The sequence below is a fragment of the Astatotilapia calliptera genome, chromosome 7, assembly GCF_900246225.1.
Source record: "Astatotilapia calliptera chromosome 7, fAstCal1.2, whole genome shotgun sequence".
Classification (NCBI taxonomy): Eukaryota; Metazoa; Chordata; class Actinopteri; order Cichliformes; family Cichlidae; genus Astatotilapia; species Astatotilapia calliptera.
The window spans coordinates 2875879-2903415 of record NC_039308.1 but is presented as its reverse complement, the minus strand read 5'-3'; the positions used below and the strand labels follow the sequence as shown (position 1 = coordinate 2903415).

General features: G+C 42.0%; 1 protein-coding gene across 2 annotated transcripts; it reads left to right on the top strand.

The window, feature by feature from the left end:
- The first annotated feature begins 137 nt into the window (after positions 1–137).
- On the top strand, positions 138–27393 carry kiaa0513 (KIAA0513 ortholog). Of its 2 annotated transcripts, XM_026172492.1 has the most exons (13): positions 138–234; positions 8894–9464; positions 12683–12782; positions 16255–16328; positions 17056–17126; positions 17846–18053; positions 18141–18181; positions 18307–18379; positions 19197–19274; positions 19566–19595; positions 22112–22192; positions 23431–23525; positions 23844–27393. In XM_026172492.1, exons 2-13 carry the CDS (start codon positions 9085–9087, stop codon positions 23891–23893), a joined length of 1281 nt encoding a protein of 426 aa, XP_026028277.1. In that variant the 5' UTR covers positions 138–234; positions 8894–9084; the 3' UTR covers positions 23894–27393. The 2 variants fall into 2 exon arrangements, with proteins under 2 accessions (XP_026028277.1, XP_026028278.1); XM_026172493.1 differs by lacking the exon at positions 19566–19595.
- Positions 27394–27537: the final 144 nt, after the last annotated feature.

Below are 27537 nucleotides of genomic sequence, written 5' to 3'. Positions count from 1 at the left end.
TTAATCTGTTTGTGTTTTTTGGCGATGAGACTGTTAGAGAATACAGACCTGAGGAGAAATCCGTGGTTTAGCTGGTTTGAGCTACTCTCTGATCCAGAGGGTGGCGGTAATGCAACTAAAGGTCTTTTCGAAAACGCCACTACAGAAAAAGAAGAAGACGCAGGAGCAAGAGATGAGCGACGCGTACGAGCAGCAGTGAGTTGCTTCTTCTCCGTCCAGCACCGGATGTTTCATGTACGTACAGCTTTTATTTACCTTGTCAGCTCATCAGATGTCACTTTACATGTTCCGGACTGCGTAATTTACGGGTCTTAAACGTTATTGTGCAGCGGGGTTTGTGGTCGCTTGAATGGCTCTGGGGTCAAAGCGTATAGGGCTGCTGGACGCCGCAGCCGCTCTCGTTTGGATGTGTTCGGCTGCACTTGCAGACGAACCTCTCTGTGACTGACGTGGGGTTTCCCTGTTTGCCTTAAAATGGCTTGACGGTCAGCTTCTAGTCTTCCACGGAGCTCCCAGCCTTCCAGGAAACGTGTCTGTTTGTTCAGCGCCGCTTCCTCGGAGCTGTCAGTCCGCCCGGGTCACCGATGATGAGGAGCTGGCGGTGCGAGCTCCTGCTTCCTTCGTGCCTTTAACTTTTCATATGTTAATGAACTCGTGACAGATTGTGATTGGAGAGTATTCGTAAGCCAAACCTCGCTGAGAGCTGTTACGCTTTGAGTGAAGGCGGTGGATTTAAACCAAAACAGGGAGCATCGTTTTTAAGGATGTAGAGACACATTTATATTCGTCAGATGTGTCATCCAAATATAGGAATTTGTCATTTTTTACTGTAATAATGAATATGGGAGAGTAGCTCACCTTTACTTTACTGTCAGGTTTACCAGCTTTTAATATCATTTTACTGATTTTTGCTTTTTCAGTTCAGATACTTTGCTTTTCTTTGCCAAGAAGAAAATCTATATTACAAAGACCCTTCAAGATTAGATGAAGAGCCCCAAACAATATGGCAGTTCCCTTATGAGCATTCACTTGGCAAGAGCAGGGAGGAAGAACTCCTTTTATATAAGCAAAGGCAAAGAGATCAGACAGAAGTTATTGACATGTAATAGTGTCAAGTAAATGTGGGCTGAAAAGACGAGCGTGTGCAGTAAACTGTGAAAGATGTCCTTTGCGATTTTATAGAAAAAATGATGACCACACATGCAAAATATACTTACCTGTATTTTTTTAAAATTTATTATGAATGTGTTGTGGAAGAAAAATTTAATAAATAACAAACACAAAAGGAAAAAAAAAGCATATTATCAGCATACATACTAGTTGGATTGGAAACAAACTCCTCTGCAGTTCGTTTGGAGCCACACCGAGATCACCTTCTCCGAGGCTCTCTGTGCGGTTGTTTTGCTCCACACCGCGATGACTGTGTTCACACCTGCATTCTTTTTAATAACCACTAGGGGGTCTCTTCTGAAGTCCACGAGGGGGGGGGAGCCCATGTTCAATACAACATGATGTTAGTTTTATCATGCAGTCAGAAAAAACGGTCTCCTTCACACTGAGACTTCTCACATGTGCCTATTTCCATCTTCTGTGTGGAACCACCACAGTGTGTGTGTGTGTGACAAAGATGGGGACTGTGCTTGGTGGTATCTGGAAGTCTGCACGGAGATGAACTTCCTGTCAGTTTTTACAGCATTTGCTGCTCAGTTCTCCTCATCCGTGGGGCAGAAGTGTTTAGCTGCCTTTGTAAATGAAGCTTGCATCGCCGTGCTGCCCTCCAGCCTCTGCCTTCTGTCGTGAAGCACGAGGAAAGGGTTTATGCTATTTCTCAGAGATTGCGACTGATGTTCTTTCTAATTTACAATTCATTACGAGGAAACGGGAATGTTACACAAGGGAGTCATGTTTGGATGACTGAAATGAAATGAAGGAAGAGATCTGACGTGCTGGTATTAGTGTTGTACACAGTCCTGTTCTCTGTGACCTCTGCATTGGATTTTTCTTACCACTATAAAAAATCCATGGTGGATGTTGTGGATGAGGTTTGAGAACATTATTTAGCGTTAATGTGTGGCGAGGAGATCCTATCTGGAGTGCAGGCCCCTCAGCTGAGATTCTACACCTTCACCAATCTGCCATCACACACTTCTGCTTGTCATACATCCACTGAACACGTGACAGAAGCCTGTGAGCTTCAGCCGTCGCTCTCTGCCGCTGTAGTTCTGCTGTTAGATCATGTTTATATTGCACCATAAAACTCAGTTTTATACTGATGTTAAACTCTGATATATTGGCTGGGTAGCAGGATTTTATAAAGATGCATTTATTAGTGTTGTCAGTTATTCCAAACTGTCCCACACAGCTTCACTTCCCCCTTGTTTTAACACCCTGTAATTAGACAAACAGCTCTTTCTGAGATCGTCTAATCTTATTTGCACCTCTGAAGATTCGAGTTTCTGATCCCACTGCTCCCACAGCACCCACTCCCTGCTGCCTCTTAAAGGTGCAATGCGTAAAATGCTATCACAGCATGGATCTGCACTAGGAAGTTCACCATCCACAATAGCATTATCTGATTTTATGAAGGTTCATTGCCCAGCCAACAGCTAAAACACCTCTGTTAGAAACAACTTTATTACTTCCTCATAAGATGGGCATCGGGAAGAGACTTTAGTCTTTCTGGTCTCTAAAACTGTGAGCTTTCCCGTGTACTCTCTTAGCTCTGGAGATGTTAATAACATAGTTTTAAATACTTGTAATAGCTGTCTGCTCTGTCATCATGCTGGCTGACCTGTTTGACAGGTTTGGATACATTCCATATACAGCATGGTAACTATTTAACTGTAATGAGTAGCATGTGATCTATACTGCAGCCAAATACCAGGGTGTTATACAGGCACTCATATGACCCAACATGAGTGACAGTCCACTCTGCAGCAAAGTGTTTACAGAGGTCAGGAAAGGCCTTGACCTCTGTAAACAGACATTAAGGCCCTTTTCCAATCACAACCATCGCCATCTGGTGGCATCTGATGAGCTATAGTTTTCCCTCCACAAAGCTACATCCATCTTTTTTATCATCTTGATCTCTGACCGGTTGCAGGTTTTTGCTGGCTGTTGCATGCTGAAATCAGTCACAAAGAGGTGTACAGTGCTGCACCACAATCCTTCTTGTGATTGCTTTGGTCACTAGCAGGCTGTGCCAGTAGACCCGGTGCAGGTTGTGGATATTCCAGTTTCCACTGCAGACTGCTTGGAATACAGTTACAGTACAAAACACGGTTTTCACTGCTTTGGAACATTGTGAAAGTTGTAAAATTAAATTATTTCACAATACCTGAGATACAAGGAAGGGTGTTACTGTAACAGGGTGGATGTCATCATGTAAAGAAAAGGAGGAAGGAGAAGTAGCCTCCTTCCCAAGTCTTTTCAGACTTTGTGTGTGTTCTAAAGGAAGATCCAGAAAATGCATTCACTGCTTTTGTTTTGGTAACTGAGATATCCCAGTAGGCACATTAATGGGGACACTGAATATGTACCCTCTCAAATTGCAAAGGATTGCGGGTCAGGGAAGTCCCAAGTCGAGTATTGGTTCTCACCTGAATTAAAGACGAGCATTGTTCAGGAATGCCTCTGAGAACAGAAATGGATGAGTGGCCTGAGCCGGAGACCTTAAAGTCACCTTGCTTATGCTCTGAGCTGATGCTCTGTAATGCCGTGCTTGACATAGTGGAGAAAGCTGAGTTATTGGATTGCGTTTGGTGTTTTAGGCTCAGAAAGCCGGGGCGACAGAGATGGATGAACTGTGTCGGGGGTGCCTTGTTCGTTTTTGCTCAGCAGATTTTGTGTGTTGAATAATATTTCCTCGGGTGGAGTGGTTCGGGGGGAAGGTTGCGTAACGGCTCTGGCTTCCCTGTGTGAGTCGTGTAGCACACACTGAAAATGAGATGGGAGAAGGTCTTGTGATGCTGGTGTGGAGCCCCCGAGCTTCATAGTATCTTTCATCACGATTGAACCACCCTCCTCTGTGCATGCTACCTGGAGGGGCTGTGTGTGTGTTTGTGTGCACTTGGGTTCAGGGATTGCATGTCACTGTGTGTTTGTGTATTTTCAGGGAGAAGGAGGGGGGGCTGGGAGCGCCCTTTCTGGTTCAGGGAAGCAAAAATCCTGCATCCTTTGCAGTCAGAGAGGAGTGTGATTTATAGAGTCCCTGACTGTGTGTGTGTGTGTGTGTGTGTGCGCGTGTGTGCATTTGTTGTGGCAGGACGGGGCACATTAATCAGGCCAAATGGCGTCACTGGCCCAGCAGGTGATTGTACCACTGCCATCCATCCTCAACAGGGAATCACGACTGCTGACTGAGGGGCTTTGCTGTTTTTTCGGGCATCTAAAAGAAGTGCTGCAGGGGAGAGATGTGACAAGCAACATTTCACACTCTGAGCATCACAGGCACGACTGTTTAGCTGTAGGACATATGCTCAGTAACCCATGCAAGATGTTTACCACTTAAACATGATCAGATGATTAAATTACAGCCAAAAACATAAAGGCCTGGATGACCTGTAAATCTATTTATTGTGGTTTAAGTTGTTTTCTCCGAGACAAGTCACGGTTCAACTGAAGGTTTCTGTTTCAGAAAAAGAAAGTTTTTTATGCCTGTAGTGACGAGGATCACTGTGTGGAAAGAAAGATAGAAACTGCATGGGCATAAAAATGCACCTAATGTTCTGACCTGTTGGGATGTAAGCCGGAGACTTGCTGCTCTGGGTGTTAATGCCCATATGGTGTGGGCTCTAATTACAAAGCTATCAGCCACCCCATGTTGACAGATTCTAAAGCGGTCGTGCACAACCTCCTGAAATATTTGAAATACTGAAATAATCAGGGCAGCGAAAAGTGAGCTCACTGTCAGAAGATTAATACATCGAGTTTGGTTCACTGGCAACATGTTTAAAGATGGAGAATTTGTTAAGTGAAGAACAAAAGACTCCACTTAGCAAAGGTTCTGATGAGCAGCCTTTCTAAACCACTGCTAAAGATCCAAAATGAAGCCAAACTCTTGAGGTTTAGCTAAGAAATGATTTCACTGTGGGTAATGGAAAAAGTCCAATAAGCGATCCAAGTTGGAGTTTGGTGCTATGTGGAGGAAGACCAGCACGAGAGAGAATTACACCACTCTCTCTATTCAAAGCTATAACAAGACATGGAGGCAGAAATAGCTGAAGTCTGTAGTTGAACACTGGCACCAGTTCAACCAGCAGGCCGTTCTTCATCTGCTCCATCTACTACTGCTTGAGAACCAAAGAAAACCCAAGGAGTGACCATTCTCCACAATCGCCTGACCCAACATCAGTGCAGACTGTTGAAGGCTCAAAAAGCCAAGCAGAGATCACCTTTGATCCAGTGACGTGTCTGTGGAAACCTCTACATCTACACTTCCACTGCAGAAATAAAGGATAGAGTGTCAAAGATCTTGTGACTTCACCTTAACAGGAAATGCGTAGTGATTCATAAGAGCGCCCTGTCCACAGGAAGTCTTTGCCAACCAAGGATGTGGCCCCATGCCAAGCCTTGCAAAATATATCTGAAGGGCTCATATGGAAATCAATGGGAAAGGAAACGCAACACCTTTTTTTTTTTAAACGACAAAACCAACCACTGATAAGCCTTTTGTTGGCACAAGGCTTTGAAATAGTATGAAACACAATGGCTTACTGTCAAGCCTATAATTGGCCTTTAGGTCTAAGAGATCTTTGTAAGCCGTAACTCGAATAAAGGTAACACAATGACAATGAAAGGTCAAGTCTTACACTGAGTTATAACCAGAAGTCCAGTGTGTCAGATTAATCACAGGAAGGAACAAAACAAGGTTTAAACTTCACATAAGATGCTCACTTTTTCCAGTATTTTCCACGTTTAACCTTCAGAGGGTTTGAGTAAATAAAAGTACGACTCGAATGGAGACTTAGATTTGATTTGTTTTGCTGTAACGCAAGTACATTTGTCATCAACATATCTTTGATTTATTTCTTTCCTGCTCTTACTCCTTAGGTGGGCGGGTCTTATTACAGACTCCATCACCTAGCAACCACTCTTAAACCTAATCAAGCCTGATGAAAATTAAATCAAATGAACAAAACTCAGTTTACAATCCCGAGTGAAAATATAACGGTTGGTCACAGATTCTTGGGTAAAATTCTTCCCACCCAGAAACAATAATACTGAGATTTGTTTGCAAAGGTAAATGACGACCCATCCATCCATTTTCTTTACCACTTATCCAGTTAAGTTACTCGATGGGATTTTAACTCTGTCAAAAATGATGCTGAACCCTGACCTAAACTCAGACTTGCACACCAAACCATGGCTGTTAGAGTGACAGCCAGACTGCGGACACATCAAAGAGCGCCCCCCGGTGTTTAGTTTTATTAGGCGAGGAAGCCGTGTCACCGGGGACGGCAGGTCCAGCCAGTGTCCTGCTCGGAGGAAACAATGTAAGTAAATGGCACACGTTAAGCAGCGTCTGCAGGCCAAATGTTTGCTTTGTCTTTGGTGATGTGGGTGTTTAGGTACACATGAGTGTGTTTGTGCATCTCGAGTGTTTCACCCTCGGTCTTACTCACTAAACGCTGCATTATATAACCTCATCTTCAGAGCTGCATGACAAGCATTGGCCCAGGGGCTGTGTGTGTGTGTGTGTGTGTGCGCGTGTGTGTGTGTGTGTGTGTGTGTGTGTGTGTGTGCGCGTGTGTGTGTGTGTGTGTGTGTGTGTGTGCGCGTGTGTGTGTGTGTGTGTGTGTGTGTGTGTGTGTGTGTGTGTGTGTGTGTGTGTGTGTGAGAGAGAGAGAGAGAAGGATGCCAGCTGTTGCTGGGTGAAGAATCCTGGGAAGGCCGTTTGAGGAGTCAGCAGTGTGATGCTGTCCCATGACTGGGCATTTATTTCAAACCAGATGAAAGGTGTGTGTGACAGGAGATGTATAGCAGTGCAGTTTAAGATTTGTTTGCCTTTTTCTTTGTGGTTTTTAATCAATCATTCCAACTTCCTATTATTTGCACTGTAACATGATGAAAGAATAGATTCTAAAAATACAACACTGAGGTTTACTTTAGAGATGAACGGGGTGTGAGATTTCAAAGCAAGGACAACTGAACAGGATCTAAATGACAGTGTGGAGCTACAACATGCTGCTCGTTTTCTTTCGTGCTCTTTTTTTCCCTCTGAGAAGTGATCAGTAGATCTGTTTTGATGCATCCAGGTAAGGATCAGCTTTCTGAGATACAAAGATCTTCTTCTCCTTCTTTAAGCATCAGAGTCAGGGAGGACAAGCGTGTCCTATCAGGAGGTTTGTGGGTTTTTTTTATGTCAGACCACAAAGCATACTTTGCTCTGCTCAGCTAACTCTGCCTGCAGAATGTGTGCGATCAGAAACAACAGGAAATTATATTCACTTTCACACCTTAAGCATTTAAATAAGAAGTGCCGTGTCACCGTAGGCACGTTTGGTAGGCCTGGTGTTGAGTCAGATGTCACACTGGTTTTGTTTTATCATCTCAAATTTAGAAAGAAGTAAACTTGTATAGATTTATTCACGTAACATTTTGTTATTGGCGGTTAAATTTACACTTACAGCTACACGGCCTGTAATACCCTCTTTTCTTTTCATTACGAATGTTTTCACTTTTTCATAGCAGAAAAGGATTCTTAGACTGACCGTCGCAAAGCACTGTCTCAGTTTGGAGCAAAGTAAGGGTTGCAGTCGTTCTTGTAATTTGAGGTGTTTGTTTACTCTCTGACTTTGGCCTTTAAGGCAGCACCTCCACCCAACCACTCTTGCAAAACTGCACCAAGTCCTGCAGAAATGCTGCTTTAAGGACAAACTCGGAGGGGAAATGTTAGTTCAAGGCTTTATAGCTAAACCAGGTTTAAATATATTTAAGGTGATCTAAATGAATTCAGGACTCTGATTTGCTTGTTCACTTTTTCTAAATGTTTCAAATCATCATGATGTTGCTTTTTAATAAATATTGAACTGAATCTTTTAGATTCATCAACAAGGAAAAGACTTTCTGGCCAGAGACAAATCTCCATTAGGAGACAATGTAGTGGACTCGATAATCACATTAAATGAACTGAACTTGAAGTGATCTGCAACAGGAGTGGCTGGAAATTCCTAAATCAGTAACTGAAAGGTTATTAGTAAAGCTTCAGAATGAGTAATGCTGATGTCTGTATATGGATCAATTTCACGTAAATGCTCTGAATTTGTATCTGGTCTGAAATTATATTACTGAGAACATTTGTAAAATAAAATAAAAACTTCACCACATCAGCAACATGTGTTTTTTTTGTAACACATGGCATGATTTTTTATAAAGCATAAAACCCATGTATTAGGAGGACATTTGTGCATAGACTGTATGTAAAAGATGGACGTGGCTGTTGGTTTTGCAGTCTGCCTGCTGAGCCTTCAATGTTTTAGCTACTATGTGTCATTTCTTGGAGCTAGAAGTGACCATATTTGGGCATGAGTGTGGATTGCTAAGCTAACAGCTAATGCTACTTAGCTTGGCGAACATACTGCATCCGTATATTGAATGTAACACACAGATGCACATACTGGACACATTCACTGCAAGCAAAATTATTCATGTGAGCGCTTTAAAATGGGAATCTGTGGGGACTGGCTCACTTTCATAGATAGCCTCAAGTGGACGTAACAGGAACTGCAGCTTTTGGCCAAATATATTCCTTTGTTAATGGTATTTAACATTATCAAACCACATGATCTTTGTTTGAATTGCAGGTCAAGTGTGTTTTTAAAATTATTATGTTCACACTGTCAATTTTAACATGGTGTAATATTGCTGATTTCTCTCTTTCATTGGTCCACAGATGCTTTGTGAGTTCACTCTGTGAGGGTCAGCACCCTCAGGGGTGGAATGATCTGCAGAATCCTAACCTAGCAAGGCCGGCAGCTTCAGTGGAAACCTAAACTGGGACCAGCACTCTCATGTTCCTGCACAGCAGTAAATAGCTCTGTTTAACACCACTGTTGCACAGTCACAACGAAGAGGCTTTCCACCATGGAGGGTGTGGCAGTGGACAACCTAATAGACTTCGACCTACCGTCAGAGACCAAGACTCTCAACATAGATGGAGGGCAACACCAAGGACACACAGACATTTTCTCCCCAGAGCCAGCTTCTTCCACAGGAGTCCACCAGCTGCCAGAGCCCATGGCTCCAACCAAGCCCAACTCCCACCACCAGTCAGAGGAGGGAAACAACGACAGTGATGCTACAGAGTCGGCAGACAGTGAAAATGACATGGACCCGCCCTCTCATGAATGGGAACTAAGAAGGTCGTCGTCTTCGTCGGCTCACAGCGGGGAGGAAGCCGACGCCGAGACGGTGGAGAGGAGGCAGTTCATGAAGACGTATGTGGAGAAGGTGTTTCATGGAAAGTAAGGAGCAACATTTTGAACTGTTTTTGGTCTTTTGTGTTTGAGTGAGTCTTAAAAAAAGACAGCTCACATTTGTTTGATAAATGAGATTGTGAAGCATTAGAGCCACAGAAAAATGTTGTGTGTTCTCTGCAGGTGCTTCGGCTTCCTCACACATTCTAAAGGCTAATTAGTGATATGGATAATAGTGATAGCTGTGAATAACTGTCTGCTTCTCTGTGTTGGTAAATGATGGAGTAATCCCATAAGTTTTTGCAGAATGACAGAAAAATGATGCAAAGTTTTGAAATTGCACAAGTATACACCGTCTGTACAGCGTCGGCATTCGTAAGAAAACATGCAACTTGAAAATTGTGGGTTTTTTAGGATGAATCAGTGGCATACTTGTTGCATCGTGTTTTGCAAATAGAAGAGGTCTGACTTACTGAAATGTCATTGACTTGAAACAGATCAGAGTTGTGCCATACATGTGGGAAATTACAAACAGGGATCCCTGGAAAAAACGGACAAAGATGAGAGAAACGATCATCCTGATATCCGCTGTTTGTTTCAGTCGTTCTTTGAGACTATTGAAACTTTCTGGGGGTTTTTGTCTTTTGCTGAAAGTGAACTGTCAGATCTGAACCACATGAAATCAGGAAGGCAGGGTGAGACGATCTGGGCTGAAATGCTTTGATCTCCACACAAAAGTGTGGGCTTTGAAAGCAGCGTGAGTCATGTGAGGTTGCTGCGGACAGTGTTTACTGAAAAGGGCGTTGGATTAACTTGCATTGTTAAAATGTAAGTTGGTATGATGAAAAGGTGTTGCCTTTCGCCTTTAGATTTTTGAAACTTGTTTTGTGATGATGAAAGAAAGAATGTGGAGAAGTCTGTAAGCCCTCCATGTCGATCGCGGAGACGAGTCTACCGTAGGCGTGACGGGTTTTATCTGATGTCGTCTGTACGTGTTTGTGTTTTAACAACAGATTTAGTGGATGTTTCTAACAGCCTGTCTTTATGAAACTAGAAATGTTGTGAAAATACATGCAGGAAGTTAATTACAGTACAGAAACTTCAAAGCGTGTCATAGAGGAGCTGACGGTCCGACAGCGCCTCTCCAATGTTGGCGAGCATTGTGTGGGTCTGGATGGAAGCCACCAAATTATCAACGCAGGAAAAGAGCTGTAGGGTGAAGGTGGCGTCGACATTTACCAGAGTGCTAAATTCTGTCCAGGAAGCCAGATAAGGAAAAGATATCGTTGGTATTTGAACACAGAGGAGGTTACAAACTCCAACCAGGGTGTCTCAATGTAGCCATGGGCACGTTTATGTTAAAGCAGCAGTGTTTGCACTGTATGATCACACACATGGGTGGTTCTGCTGTTATCACTCGAGCATATTTTAAGAAGTGAAGAAATTGAACAGTGGCCTCTGTGCTTAGCACGTGGCCTTGGTGCTCGTGCTTCATGGTTTACACGCTGAGCCTCTCGTGACACTGCGGCAGGGTCACGGGGGTCACTGGTCTGCTGACGTAAGAAATCTAATGGAGTGAAATGTGAGGTTGGTAAAGACACTTCTAAATATCAGGACAGCTTTGTATTTCATTGAACTTTGTTAGGTGTGTTTATTTTGACCCCTCAAGCATTGACCACTGAGCTCTTTGCACATTGACCCACAGAGAGGTCACATGGTGACCTCTCTGTGGTCAATGCCATAACGCATCTCATCCTAAAGTAAAATCTTCTTGCCATTAGAACTCTGATTCAGCAGTTTGCCCTCTTTACCTTTGTCTGGGACGGTCCAGTCATCTCTCATTATCTTCATCACCCTCTTAGTGGATTTCTGATTGTCCCTTAACCCTTTAAAGCCGGTCGGAGCAGCACGCTCCGTTTTGCGTAACTATTTTTAAATCCCTGTAGAACTGGAACTGCGTAAGCTAGCGCAATAATTTTTTGCATATGAAACCAGAGGAGTTGTACTTACATCTTATGCCATCAGCTTGTCCTAGGTCACGGTTTCCTTCCACATAAAGCTTTGCAACAATTGCATAAAAAGCACTTGCAGCAACAAAAACATAATATTCCAGAAACACGCTTTGCCGATCCGATCAGCTGTTCAAAACACTTCCCACATTGAAACAGACGTCAACGCGAACTGTCGCATGTCCGCCATTACCTGCCCGATACCGAAAGTGACGTCATTTTCACAGAAAATGTAGTTTTTTACTTGTAGGCCTTAAAAGCCTATACTGGTGTTTTTATAAGTCATGTTTGACTTTATGCTTTTCTGAATAGTTTCTGGGATGCTTAGAACTCAAATTGCACTGCTTTAAACAGTTTATTTTGATGCACATGCTGTTTCCTTTGCAAATTTGCATCATAGGATTGTTTTTCGTTTTTCCTGCAGTATATAAAAATTGGTGTGTCTCAAAAATAAAACTATGAAGACACTCAAAATAAATTTCCTGTTGTTGTAAACTATTTTTTGTATTTAAAGTTTTGAGGGATAAGCCTCTTAAATTTCTCCAAGTAGAAATTTATGTAAAAAAAACAAAACAAAAACGATGTTTAATTTTTTTGTAGTTTATTGCACTTTTTTGCAATTAATGTAATTACTATGGACTTAATGCATACATATTATTAAAATATGGGCTATAACAGTTGTATTGATGTATAGCAAATTGAAATGCTCCCAAAAATGGCTCTACAGCATGTAAAAATATAATATAAGCTCTGGCGGACTTGGTTCTATGGTAGGTCTTAAAGGGTTAATGTAATAGTGAAAGGATTCGAGATATGATGAGCCGCATCCTGTAGATGCTAATGCAGTAATGCATGACTAAGCGAGCTGTGCATCATGAAGGCAGACAGTAAATACACAAGATGAGTTTGAATGTTGTGCAGTATGCAGTTGGATATTTGCTGCCCTGCAATGCTGCTACTTTTTAGGTAATTTCACTACGTTGTTAAAGCCGTGCTGTTTCACTGGGACAGCAGTGACATCTTTCACATTAATAAACATGAGCAATCTTCTGAAATCACCTGTAAGAGCTGGCTGTTAGCTCAGTGATGTAAAATCAGTGATTGCCAGTCTTTTTTGTTTTTTACATCTTCGGCCTTTCTCTGTCGGTCAGTCCAAACTTCAGAACCATCTTCTTTGTATTTTTCAGATTTCTCTGTTTCATTTTCATCAAAGCAGACTTTAAAGTGTGTTTTCACAGCAGCCCCATGTTTTCACAGAGAGGACTTTGACCAAGAGGAGAAGGCTCGTTTTGGAGAGTTGTGCAGTGGAGAGAATGGAAAAGGCAGGGAGTGGTTTGCCAAGTATGTCAGCGCTCAGGTAAGTCCGGAGAAACTCAAACGCTCCCTCGTTATACCCATTATACAATGGCAGGTCATTTCAAATTCAAATTCAAATTTTATTTGTCTCACACACAACCATACACAGTATGACATGAGGTGAAGTGCTGTGCAATGCAATGCCCGACCATTAAATGTCAGTGGTTTTACAGTATTTACAATTTACAGGTTATACAAAATTTACAGATTTAACTTAGAAATTTACAGTAAAAAAATGTGCAAATAGCAGAAAGAGATTATAAATTATAGGAAGTGTGCATGAAGAAAAACCAGAGTGCGTGTGGTGATGTGATATGTGTGGGAGAGTCCAGTCCTACACCTGGTTCAGGGCCCGAATAGCCTGGGGGAAGAAGCTCCTCCTCATTCTCTCTGTTTTGGCCTTAAGGGAGCGGAAGCGCTTCCCAGACCTCAACAGTGAGAAGAGCCGAGCGCACCACTCTTTGCAGATCTCGTCTAGCCAGCTTGGTGCTGTTCCCAAACCAGGTGCAGATGTTTGCCGTCAGGACGCTCTCGATGGTGCAGGAGTAGAAGTTCGTGAGCACCTTCAGTGGCAGATGGAAGTCTCTAAGTCTTCTGAGGAAGAAGAGACGCTGACGGCTTTCTTAACCGGGGTGTTGATGTGACAGGACCATGACAGGTCCTGAGTGATGTGGACACCCAGGTATCGGAAACTGTCCACTCTCTCCACTGGCGTGCCACTGATGATGAGGGGCTTGTAATTCCTCGCCTGCTTTGTAGAGAAGTCCACGATCAGCTCTTTCCTGCTTTGTTCTCCTCAAAGCATCGAAATTCAAAACATCTTATACGTAAACATACACTCGCCCATCAAGACTGTTAACCAGACAGCTGTGCAGCGCACTTAACTGCTGAGTAAACGTGTGTACTTGTGCAACATACCTTTGGAAATGTAAGATTCTTCTGATGTGATTTATGCGAACATTTCAAGAACCAAGCACAGCAGCAAAAACAGTGCTGACCAACAACGAGCAAGCTAACGTCACATTGATGAAGAGCAGACAGCACTGCCTTTACAGATATTCGCTTTGGCAACGTCTTAATTTCTAACTCCAGTTTATGTGGAAGCATTTATGATAAGGTGATATTAAAAAGTAGTTTCAGACTTTCTTTAAAAGCCGACCTGTGTCAGTGAGTCAGTCTTCCTCTCTTCTCAGTCGAGCCCGCTGCTCATTCATATCTAAAGCAATTTTGGAAACTATTAGAGACGTCACAAACTACGCATCTTAGAGGCATGAAGATAATTACCCACCATGTTAGTGGTGGTATTAAGTGACATTAAGAGTAAACCATGGCAGAATATACTGAGAAAATTACTGCTATGGAGCTGCAGTGTAGTCGGCTCCAAAGTGTTGGAGCTCTTTGACTGCTGCTGTCATTCGGACTTTTTGGAAAACAACTTTCCTCAGAGGTGGAAACTGTGCTGCTGCAGAGGATTTAAAAACAGCATTCGGTTTGTGATATTATTCTAAAGTGGCGCTGACTTCAAACTTGTGTTTTTAGATGGTTTTTGTTACATTATTCTCCTTTTAATGACTGAAAGTACACACAGTCACATGTTGTTGCACATTGTTACGAGCTAGTTTAGTAGCCTCTGTGTCCTTTTTAAATTCTTTTGGTTTTTTCCTTTTGCTGCTGTGTTGTACAAAAAGCGACCTTTCTGCTTTCTATTGTGCAAAAATGAGCTTTAAGGAACTCAAACAAAACACCCTGAAGGTTTCATTTCTGCACTGTGATGGAGTCATTTGGTGTAGAGACACAGGTATAATCAACATATGAGATTTGATTACTTATTTGTCAAATGAGAAGTTTGTAAAAGCCGTCTTCACTCTGGCAGCTGATTTTGTTTTTAGCCATGCGGTGCAGTTTCTCCGCAGCCTCGGCTTCATGCTTCTCTGCCTGGACTGTCAAACGTGTTTCTGAGCATCTGTGTGAGCTCCACGATGTCTCGAACTACTACTTCCTGCTTTTTTTCTGTCTCCCTCAGCTTGCCCTGCTGTCAGCTGGTAGCTTTTCTCCGACCCCTTGGGCCTCCTCGGTCCTGTCGCTTCAGCCCTCCCGGAGCGTCAGTCGCAGTGTGTCACATTGAAGGTCTTGAGGTTTGCGGCTTCTGTCCGAGTCTTTTTCTTACTTGAGCGTTTGCTGCAGCTCCAGGATCTCAAGATGAAATTTGTTGTTTCCAAACTGAGCTCAGCTGAACACGCTTCTGACTCTGAGACCTTCTGCATGTTTTTCTTTTATTTCCTTGAAGACACTCTGCGACTCCCACAGCCTTCAGTTGATCATTTTCACTTTCTTTTTTGTCTCTCGGGAGTTCTCTATCGAGATTCTCACCTCCCGTTTTGTCACTTTGAGCTCTGCTTCTCATTCACCTCTTTGAGTTCTTGGCAAAGTTCCTGAGCTTTAGTTATAGTGGTTTTTCAAGTCCTTGAGCTTTCTGCATCTCATCCTTCACGTCCTCAATATTAAGACACGTGCCACTTGTTCTGTCTTCTCAGCTGAGAAGACTCCTGGATATCCAGCTGAACGGCCTCGGCGTCTCTGGAAAGGCCCCTGATCCCCTCCTGATAAATGTTCCAGAGGCCGGCGTATCTCTGGGTTTGCTTTCTTAAACAAACAAAATTATACAAACGAGAACAAAGCATTGGAAACGGTTCATGGACTAAATGGTTAATCCAAACAATAATCAGCAGATTAAATGAAATAATTGGTTCCAGCCCGACGTGGTAGTCATCAAACACTTTAGAGCTGAGACACAGTGAAGGCTTTGTTTGCCAGTTGTAGCAAATTTCCATCAGAGTTCACTGAAGGAGTCATTTGCACTTCTTCTTCTTCTTTCTTACCTGTCTTTACATGCAGACAGGTGCCTGACTCCTAAATTACAGATGCTGCTGATCCGTCGGGTTTGTTTCGAGTCAAAAACAAACGAGTGTTCAAACAAATGATAAACTCATGTGTAGATTTTACACTGTGCATCCTCAGCTCCTTCTGGCCTTCTCGATGTTCTCACATCAACAGGAAACGGCTGAGCTGTGGCCGCAGAGATAAGTCTGTTGTTTTGTATTTGTTTTCCTCTTTCCACAAATTCCACCAGCAAACCCTGACCAACACCACCATCGTCCTTCTGACTCGTTTACTGTTTGCAACATTGAGCCCACTGGCTGTTACAGAGAGAACAGTCTTTAAAAGCATCTCACGGGCTCATAGCTCAAGGCTCAGTCATTTCCTGCAAAGCCACACGCTGTGGTTTAATCAAGGAAGGAGGGAATCTGGTGAATACGGCATTAGCTGAAAAAGATGTGTTTTCGATTGTTTTCTTGTTTGTCGTGTGACGGGAAAACCATCACTCTGATGCATGTGAAGAAAGAAGCGCAGGTGTTATATTCTCCTGAAATGTTGTTTCCTTGCAGTGACATGTACTTGTACTGTGTTCACAGCGCTGCCACTCCAAATGTGTGAGCGAGGCCACCTTCTACAGACTCGTGCAGTCTTTTGCAGTTGTGCTATTTGAGTAAGTAAATACGGTCCAACTGTAACTTTTTTTACTGTGAACTTGAGCCATCATTTTGAATAAGTGGTCATGTGACATAAGTTTTTAGCAGAGCTGGAATCAAAGCTGCGTCTTGCAAATGCTGCTGAACCGAACGTGGCGCTCGCGTTAGCTTGAGGTTTTTATTCTTCTATGTGCATTCAAGGTAATTTGAAGATTATTCAGTTGTTAATAATCAGTCACAGATTACATGAAAGATCAGATAAATCTGTCAAGAACATTACATTCTGACATTAAAAGGAACTTTAAGTAAATACGGTAATATTAGAAAATTGAACTGTGCCACAAAACAAAAAGAAGTAAAACCTTTGCAGTAATGTGCAGAAAGAGCTGCTCCTCTTTTCTTTACTGTTAACTTCCAACGAGTCTGACCTTATTGGGATCATTAAAGTGTTGTTGAGCAATAATTCTCCAGGATCTCTGAAGATTTTCTGCATGAACATGACCTCAAACACACACCCAAGGCAGTAAATGCATCTTCATTTGTTTACCTCTCCAACAAGTTTCAGAAAATTCAGCATTGAGTGGTTTTTGCTTAAATTCCACAGAAACAGACAAAGGGTGCTAAAAATATACTTCTGCATACTTTACATAATATTTAGTTCATATATTTTCCACCAAAGTCATCATTTCATAGGATCACATCTGAAGAAATGCTGTGTTTTCTTGTTTTGTTTTTCTGTTGCAGGTGTTACCAGATGGATGACTACAGCCCGGCAAAAAACCTCATGACCATGTGCTTCACTTATTATTACGTTGGTAAGATCAGCTGAAGTTCTTGAAAACAGTCTGTACGCCACCTCAGAGCGACTGTAAGGTGTTGCTTTTTAAGAGAAACGCTGCTGAGCCTCTGCAGCCCAAATTAAAGGCTTTTCTTTTCCAACTTTTAGCTGCAAAAGTGCAAAAGACAGACATCTGTGTTTGTGTCTGTTTTATAAAAACAAGACACCTCAGTGCTGATTCAGGGAATGTTACCAGCAGGGTTTGGCTCTGTGGTTTCTCTTGCAGCAGCATCACAAATAAAGGTAGTGTTTGTGCTTATGCAAGCAGGAAGCACTGAGTGATTAGTACACCACTGTGACACAGTGCATTGCATCAGCGAGTCTGCAGGCACGTCTGCTAAGTTAAATATTTTTTTCTGTCTATAACAACTTGCACTGTGGCGCAAAGCGACACACAAAGGTCTGCTGCAGACTGCAGAGAGCCCTGATTACACAGAGTAACAGCATGTTTCCACTTTTGTGTTGTGAACACAATCTTACAGACTAATGACTGTTTTCGTTTCCAGCTCACTGAGTTGCTGCTGGGCTAAAGTGAAGCGTTCACTTCATTAAATCTCACACGGGCCTATTTTTTTTAAGTACTTCAGTGAACACCTGTGAAAATAACCCCCCACCTCAGACGGTGCAAAGCAGGTAGCTGCTGGGAGATGCTGTTAGGCAACGTTAGCACTCAGCATTTTGAGCTTTTCTTCTCAGGAAAGTCTCAGCCATCTCCCTCGGAGCTGTTGGATCGCGGTGGTGCTCCAGCTGGTCTGGACTCTTATCTCAACAAGGCTAACACCTGGCTGTCAGGGAAGAAGGACGCTGCCGAGCGCCTCCTTAAACACACGTCCAAGACTGACGTCAAAGGCTTCTTTGGGGGCCTGGAGAGCAAGCTGAGAAGCTCAGTGGCTCCCAAGTCTGAGTGAGCATCTGCACCTCCTCCTTTGAGTCTGTTCATTAACACTTTCGCTTGTCACTGTATTCCTCACTCTTACAATCTGTTTTGCAGTGATGGGGAAAATCCGGGGGAGACGAAGCCTAAATCACCAGGTATCGTAGCTCAGAAATCATTTTTTATTTCACTTTGCTGCTCCAGTGCTCTTACTTTTTTAAAGAATGTTCTAGAAACAAACCTGAGTCCATCCCTGCCTGTTATATTTCATCCTCCTCTTCAGTGTCAGGCGCTCCAGAGGAAAAGAAAGGGGAAAAGGTGTACCTGTACACTCACCTGAAGCAGCAACCTATCTGGTAAGAATCACATCATGTGAGGAAGAAACTTTTCACGGGACTCAATTAAGAGAAAACTAGAATACACTGAGTTCTGTAGCAGCCAGGTGATGCTAATCAAATGCACCTGATGAACTGATCATCAGCACGTGTGAGCACCTCTATAAAAGCAGAGGTTTGGGTGGTTTGCTGGTCGGGAACGTCAGGAAATTCACCCCAAAGAATGACCGTGTGTCGCTCAGAGAAAATGCAAAAAGCCTAAAGCTCCATAGTTAGCATGTTTAATGTTTAAGTTCTTGACAGTACCGGCCGTCCTCTGGAGTCAGATGTGAGGCCGTCTGTGCTACAGCTAAAGCTCGACCCAAACTGGGTCATGAAACAGGACAATGATCCCACGCACAAAACCTAAGTGTATTATGGCATAAACTGTATGACATTAGGAGATGAAAAACAACCTTAATTCACAGTCATTGTTCAAAATGTCATAATGTGACCATATAACATAAATTGTTACAAATTAAAAAGTAACAATATTGAACTGAAAGTGATGAGAAACAAAAAGGTAACATTTCAAATCAGTGGCACGACGCAAAAAGGAGCTCTGTTCGGTTTACTGCTTAATTTCAAAAAGCAGCTTCTACACATTGTTGCCCCCCCACCCCAATTTCACTGAGTCATTACCGGCGCGTTGGGAACTGCACATGTTAGAAATGGTTGGCATTGCAGTATGAATCATACCAGAGCCTCTTTGTGCCTGGAGAAGTGACGGTTATTTCTGGCTGTTTGGTGAAGCGGTGGAGGCGTGAAGCCTGAAACGTGTCCATGTTCTGTCTGTCAGGCACACGCTGAGATTTTGGAACGCCGCCTTTTTTGATGCTGTCCATTGTGAGAGGAAGAAAAGATCTCCGACCACGAGGTGAGTCTGTTTAATACTAAATGATGGAAATATGAATCTCTAGAGTTTAAAGGAGCACCTATTGCTTTGTCACTTCCTGTCTAAATGAAATATTTGCTACTGTTGCCTCTAGCCCCCTCTTCACCTGTTTTCTCCTTTTCTCTCCTCTCTTCTTTCTCCTCCTTTCCTTCCTCTGTTTTCTCCACCTGTCTTGTCTCCTCTCCTTCTCCTTCTCTAAAAGCTGCTATTGTTCTCTCCTTTTCTGCATGCTGACTTTAACCCTTTGTCTCCTTGTGCCTTGCTGCCGGGCAGGGGAACGCAGGATGAAGAGAAACATGTGAGGTCTGTCCCTCTGTTTGTCCAAAAAAACCAAAACAAGCAAAGATTTAGGTGGAGGAGAAGGCAAAGGACAGATCTTCATGAGGACTAAACCTGAAGGGGACAGAGAGCTTTGAGAATGTCAATGTGAATGACATAGGTCTTTACATAGGTCTCTGCTGCTGCCATACTGCACTTTGCATGGTACATACCACTTCCTGCTAATATACAAGACAGACGCCAAACTACACTCAGAGGGCCACTTTATTAGGGATACCTTGTTAGTAGCAGGTCGGGCCTCTGTTGAGCTGCCGTAATTCTTCATGGAAGAGATTTTGTGCATGTTGACACGTTAGCATCACAGAGTTGCTGCAGTGATGTGAATCTCCTGTCCCGAAGGCGCTCTGCTGGACTGAGGTCTGCCTGCTTTATAGCTTCCTTGCTAGCTAAAGGTCAAGTACTTTTCCCCTGTTGTTTGCTGTGCTTGGTATTAAAAGTTACCCCCCCCCCCGTTTTTGTAGCTTAAAGTTTAGAGCAGAAAACACAGCAGTGCCCATTTTCTCTATATTAATGCTCCCTTCTGCTTGGGTGTTGTCTCTCTTTACGTTATTTGTGGTTGATTCACTGTCAGCGAAGCTAAGCTATCCCCATAAGTTGAAATGGGGACCTTAAAATCCACGTTCTTCTGATTGGCCAAGGTCAGGAAGCCTGCTGAGGGGCAGCTTGCGAGAACCACCTCATCTGGTTAATAATGCAAAGGAACTGTGAACTCACTGAGTAGCTTCATTTCTCATAGGAAGCGGTGACTCCACAAATCCATGCATGACTTGGATGGATGAGTATGAACGCTGACAGCTCAAACATCCACAGCAACAAAAATGACTTCTGTGTCACGAGTGTTACAACCATTAACAGTCTTTACCCCCAGCCGTAAAAGGCTGCTGGAGTATTGTTGTCACACCGGTGGGCGGTGTGGACACCCGGCATTGTGAACGTTACAGCTTTTTAAAATGCGTCACTGATTTGTGCCAGACCGATTACTATGGTGACACTCTGACTCCATAGTCACCAAAACAGACGACCTCCAATTTCACTGCACGACAGCCGTGCTCGCCAGATGTTCTGATGGGTGAATAAAGATGGAAATCTGTAGGAATCTGTGCTAAAAACCCCAAAAATGTCCGATGGATGTCAGAACTTGAGTCTCGAGGTCTGGCAGTCGCCCCGGGTCTGATTTGTCACATGTGCTCCGGTGAACCGTGAGAGGAGATCCTCTGTTAGTGATGACCAGAGAGTAATGTGAGGCTGTGCTATGTGGACATCTGCATAATCAGAGCACGGTGAGATGTGAAGATCATTTTTTTCTTCTTTCTTTCTTCGACGTCTGTTGGCATGTCGGGGCTGTCGGGCGCAGCTCTGTCACGCTGCAGTTGAAGTGATTTTTGTGCCTACCTCTGACAAGCATCACACCCACAGTTAATATCCGGAATGTGCAAAGAGGGCTTGTATAATGTCTGGGATGGTATTTATAGATGGCAGCAGATCCACTGCAGTCTGGAGATGCTCTCTGCCTCTTCACAGCTCACTGCATGTTCAAACCATTAATCTGCTTGCATTTTTTTTCCTCTGACTCCATCTGCATGTTCCCCTCTCCTGCCTTTTTTAAAAATCAGTGTGTGTGCTTGCTTTTGTACTTACACTGCAGACTGGTTACATCTAAATATAGACGTGCAAAAATAAGAATTTAAAAATGTAAAAAATGTAACATGTTTGATCTTCTTTCATTTCTGCCTTGACAAATATATGATGTTAGCAATGGATATAATAATAAGTGCATAAAAAGTATTCACACATAGCCGTCTGTGTGTGACAGAAGTCATGAATTCATTTTCAACTTATAGTTTTGATTTTGTTTTTCCAGGACAGACTCAGATAAGATTTCATTATTCGGGGAGTTTGTGGCGTGTTGCTTCAAAGACAGATGACGGCATGTTTTCTTCTTTTTCAAGCGTTATAAAAGATTTAATTCAAATTCAGGACAAATGAGTCAAAACTGTCAAATGTAAATTATAAGAGACAAACGGAGCACACATGTAAAGCTGCATCATCGACATAGACGAGAAAATGAACATGGACTCACATCAAAGACCTCAGACAATAATAATCTGGAAACATTTCCAGATTCATAAATATTTGTTTTGCAGCACTAAAGTCCAAATCAGTGCTTTTCATGTGTTGACAATGATGATTCTTTGTGAATGAATCATTTGTTGTTGTCTTTTCGCTGATGGCTGGTTAATGTGCTCTTTCGTGTCTTATATGTGTAATGAAATGAAAGTGACAGTCACAGGGTTGGATGTCATGCTTGTTTGGTTTTTCTTGGCTTTTCACAATGTAGTTTAAAAAAAATCACAATGTTCTGTGTAAAGAAACCTTGCTGGATGCGATATTTGTGTGACACCCACCCCTGACCTGTTCCTGTGGACGAGCTGAAGGTCGAGTGGAACTGAAGTCTGACTGCGACTGTGTTTTTGCTGCAGGGAGAAGTGGTGTCACATGACTGATGAGGAGAAGAAGGACAGCTACAAAATCGATGAGAACATCGCCTTTGGCCAGCTGGGGTAACCAAAACACCTCCGTGATTTCCACGTAGTAATAGAAAGAAATCCTAACAAGGAGCGCGAACGCCCGCCAGGGCAGCTCGCTCTCTGGGCAATATTTACTTTGAAGGGAATAGTATTTTATTTTCTGTATATTCATTTTTTTAAACATACTTTAAGAAGTTTGCAGTGCAGTAAAATCAGATGGTGCAGACCAAATGACAAACCAAAACATGAGCTCCTAGGTGGAGGTAATAAAATGGTAACAAAACACAGGTGATGAGATAATAAGTGGTAATTAATAAAATAATCTGAACATCTTTTTAGTGTCTCAAACAACAAATACTTTATTACAAAGATGGTTTCAGTCACCTTTCTGTTGCTCGTGTGGGCGCACAGTAGCACCTCACATGTAGATACATGACTAATGCTCATAACTTCTGAACCTCTACAATAAGCTTAAATCACACTTTTGTAGTGTATGTAAAAAAAATTACATTAAATGTAGCTATGCCGCCTTTTTTTTGCCTTTTTTTTGTAACGTTCTCCTGGCATTGGTCAAACTGTGACTCATCCGTCAGACTGAGAAGTGTTTTCCACGTTTACAACACTCATGTGAGGCTCACTGCTCAGCCATGAAGCCCCCGTCACACGTTTTAAGCGCTGATGTTAATGCAGATTATGTTCTTCGGCACTCAGATCCCCCCCTCAGTAACTTTACATGACGTGACGACTGGTGGCCGAGCGGCTGTGGTTCCTAAATGCTTCCGCTTTGCAGTAACATCATTTACAGCTGATCGTGAAACGTGTGCATGGCAGAAATTTCACAAACTGACTTGTTGCATCAGTGGTAACAGTGGTGTTACAGAGCCACGCACGTGTTGCAATGTCTGTTAATGCAGACAGTATTGCAGATTAAATGCAATACTGATTAAATACAGATTAAAAGGTGGGCCCATTACTTTAGTCCTGCATAAGTCCACAGTCATGAAAATGATTAATAAAAGGTGAGAGGTGGCTACAAAACCTCTGCAGCTGGGCGTATTGGTGTGTCCCAATAGCAGATTTTTGTTTCGCCATTATCATGTATACCATAATATTACATGTGTAATCTAGAGATGTTTCAGTCGTATAGTTACTGTAAAACACGGTTATTGTGACAACCCTGAGGATGTGCCAACGACTGCACAATATTTGTTGTGTGTTTGTGATATTTTCCTCTTGTACTGAGACGATGTTGGTGTTGTGTGTATTTTCAGGACATTCACTCACAACATGCTGGCGTTTGGTCTGAGTAGGAAGCTCTGCAATGACTTCCTGAAGAAGCAGGCAGTTATTGGGAACCTGAATGAAGGTAAAGCACGAAGTAGCCTTGGATTGGTCCAGTTTTCTTGTATTCATGGATCAATGTTTTCATATATAGGGATAATAAAAGGCAGTTATTTAAAAGTTGAAATTATCATTTAAAAATTCAAGATAAGGATTTTTTTTCTGTTGTCTTCTGGTAGAAACTTGTGATTCAGTAATCAGAAAATACCCAAATGCCATCTCATATTTTTGTTTTCATTGTATGCACAGCTGGTCTGTCGGTGATCATAAACTGTGTGTAAATAATTAAAAAGTGGCTCCTTTACGTGTGGAAGAACAACGCATGTATTTTGTTCCTCTGCAGAACAGTACAAGCTGCTGACTGAGCACATAGAGCGAATGGCAGCAGAGTGAGTTTGAGAGTGACTGGCTGCATCTCAAAGCCTCCACGTGACAATCTGACAGCACACAGCAACACATCAGCCGTTTCCTTCCAGCTCCACGTCGCTCTATCCGACTCTCTGGCTCTTTTTTCTTTTTTTAAATTTCCTGCTGCTTTTGTGTGGTGCGCTGCTGAAAAACAACACGACCTGCTGTACTGAGCTGTGCCATACCTGTAGCAAAACCCTTCCATCTGCACCGTGTGCTGGATCAGCAATAATAAGGCCATCGTTACTTTAATATTTATAATAGTCGTGTGTCTGTGACCTGGTAGATCTGTCCGTGACGTTAACTAAAGGAATAAACCATCCAGTATAAGCCTCGAACAGCCTCAGATACACTGGATTTATGTATTACACCAGTGACGTGTATGTTACGTATCCTATATGCTGTTTATTCTGTGTTTCTCAGTGACCATATTTATTATAGGAAGAAGTCAAGCAACCTGTCTATCAGCATTAATGGCAATAAGAATTCATTGTGCTTTAATCTGCTGTTCAGGTGGCTTTAGGTCAGTTTTTATTCCTCGAAACTTTATTGTGCATTTTTTTTCTGTAAATACACAAAAACTGTTTCATAAAATTTACATTTAAGCAAAACTTTATTGCAATATTTTCCCATGCATTCTCTTTAGGGCAGTGCGCACAAAGATGCTACACGCAACAATTAACACTGCAAACCAATAACTCGGTTTTAGTAAACGGGGTCGCTTCACTTAGCATTTGGCCAAAAAGCTAACTTTTGGATCTGCTAGCACATCTTTTGTTCTTCTCATTGTAACACAAAAGAGCTAAAGAGCTAACCTGGCTTAGATTATAGGTGACATCATCAATCAACAACTATATTTTTCTTTAAAACGACAATGTTTTCAATTTTTGCAATGAAATAAGCATAAATGATATAACTTCCTAAAGAAGCTGCACAGGCATCCGCTTCCTTTATGTCACGCTAGCTCGAGCAGCAGTTACAGACGGTGGTAACAACCACAGTTACAACCTTACTCAATGAATCCATTCTCAAAGCTGTAAATTAAATATGAAGTCGCAACAACAGCAATGATTGGGTTATGATTGGGTTAACTTAGCTACAGAAACGAGAAACAGAAGCCTGCTGTTGACCAAACATGGCAAACCGCCTTCCAGCTCCTCTCCTCAGCTCACTGAAGATCATATCAAGTTATTTATCGATGCGAAAAGGTCGATATAACAATGATTTGTGGCTTTATGCTAAGCTAACCATCTTTTGCCTCTAATTTATGTGAAATGATTATTTAATCCTTTTGTTTTTCACTTCAAGATTCACACATTTGCAATTCAGAGATGCTGATTTTGTTTATCTATTTATTTTGTTTTACTGTTATTATTACTGTAACTGTGGGACTCCTTATCTTTCCAAAGTGCCTTCTGTCCATATCAGCATCCTTTTCCTTATCCTGTTATTCTACCCTCACTCAGCTGACCAAACATTCGTACCCGCTCCTCTGCTGTGGCTGTTTGTGTCTTCAGTGATGGACATGTGTTGTGGTCTGTTTCCATGTGGCTGTAATGTAACATTAATATCATTTAAGCATGTTGCCTGTTTCTGGTGCATGTGCGTCCATATGACATTTGTATTACTTTAGTCTGCCACTGTGGGGCAGCATTGTCTGCACTTCTCAGTGGAAGAATTTAAACAGGAATATATGAAGGTTTTAAAGTCAGGCTGACACATTCATGCGGGATGAATTCCATTTTTGTCCAATAGTGAAGTTATTATGTATATATTGCATATTTCTCTGTATACTGTTGTTGTTTAATTGTAAAGGTATAAATCATAGATGTAATTGTGAACCTTGACCTTAGTCTGATTGTAATGTGACCCTGAAGTGCCCCCCTGGACATCCCAGCTGTGTTCATGTGTGCAGATACTGATGTTGTTGTTAAATGTGAATCATTCGTTCATAGCAATCTTGATCAACGTGCATAACTGACGTCTTTGCAAATCCTCCAAACCCATTTTTCCCCACGTTCTTAGACTGTGTGCACACTGACTTAACCATTGTGCTTGTCCCCATGTTCCAGCTTTAAATGCTCTGATTTTTAATATTACCCTTTGGTTGTGCTTCTTAGCCAAGCATGAGCAATTTGCACTACACTTATTCTAACATATCCCTCTAGAGACAAATTCAGGTGTAAGTGAAGGTACAGAGCCCCAAACTGTTCAGTGGTAAGTGAATTTAAAACAACTTATAAAGTGAATAAACTGTGTAAGTGATATAAATGAACCAATAAATGTTTATGTAATTTAAAAAAATGAAGGTGACTTTATTTCATAATATTATTTTTTGGCTATGTTGTTAGATTTGTGTTTAAACACCATAAAAATATAATTAGAAATTAAAGAGTGGAATTGTAAACTGATATGAAATGTATTATATTGAAATTAGAACGGTTACTATGGAAACTTTCTGCCAACGGAAAAAATGTAAGTTGAAAAAAATTTGCCAGAAAATTTGTCAAAACTTTCAGTCGTTTTCTTAAAATTTCAGTTTATGTGAAAATTTTTGATTATTCTGAAATACTGAGAATTTCAAAATGCCCAACTTGAATTTTTGACATTATTTGAAATTCTATCACATGTAACTTGTGTGAAGTCACAATTTTGAGACAGTAGCCCAAATTCTTTTAATTGACAGCAAATTTCTCTAGTGAGTTTAAAGCTTCTATATATCACGCCAAATAAATAAAACACAAATGAAATGTTTAATTATAAAAATAATATCTCGCTTGAAATAAAACCAACCAGCGAAATAATTTTTTAAAAAAAACTAAGTTACTGAGTCAGAACAGTTTAATTGGTTTAATGTACATAAAAAGTTACACAAGTAATTTTTAAAAATTTCTACATGTTCCAAATAGCGTCCATCATCAGGAAAAAGCAAAGCAATCTTCCCGCTTTTATTCCCGCAACTCAAACTTTTACTGTACCGATTCAGCTGTTACACAATCAGACGCTTCCGCTTTTAGTTTGTTTGTGTGATTGCAACGCAGTAAATCAGTGAGCCTGGGTCATTTTAGCTGGAATCAGTGTCTCAGTTGAAAGTTATTCCACGTAATGTTCATCAAAGCTACATTTGTTAATATGTTACAAGGTTTCTGAGGAGTGCTTTTCCACTGAACAACCTCCAAAGTCACAGACGACCTTCATCTGTCAGAGGCACAGCTGACCATCATTAACCCAAACATCTTTGCTTTCATCCTCACTGTAAATACCCTCCACCCCCACCCGCGCAGTAATGGATGCTTGTAGTTCAACACCCATTTTAGCTGCCAGGCTCATCTGTACTCTCAGCTCCCTCTGAATAAACCTATATTTGCTCTGCATGGCTGGTGCCCTCGTCCTCTCTACATCCTGCGTGTCTGCTGTGAAATGTTGAAGATGAACTTTGTGTAGTGTAAACCGTGTGAAATCATTAAAGTATTCTTACATTGTTGTGGCGTGAATGTGGAAAACATCCATGTGTCGGTGGAGTTGGGGATCAGTTTTTGGTGCTCTTTGATTCACCTGCAGCCTTTAGCTGCCAAACTTTCACCTTTCACTTCTATTTAGAGCGTTTTAAAGGTGATTGACAAGACTTG

Bases quoted from the DNA above. Each gene is read 5' to 3' on its own strand.
- kiaa0513 (XM_026172492.1), top strand. From the start codon at position 9,085: ATGGAGGGTGTGGCAGTGGACAACCTAATAGACTTCGACCTACCGTCA. The intron at 9,465-12,682 runs GTAAGGAGCAAC...ATGTTTTCACAG, and splicing joins GAGAAGGTGTTTCATGGAAA to AGAGGACTTTGACCAAGAGG. The intron at 23,526-23,843 runs GTAAAGCACGAA...GTTCCTCTGCAG, and splicing joins TATTGGGAACCTGAATGAAG to AACAGTACAAGCTGCTGACT.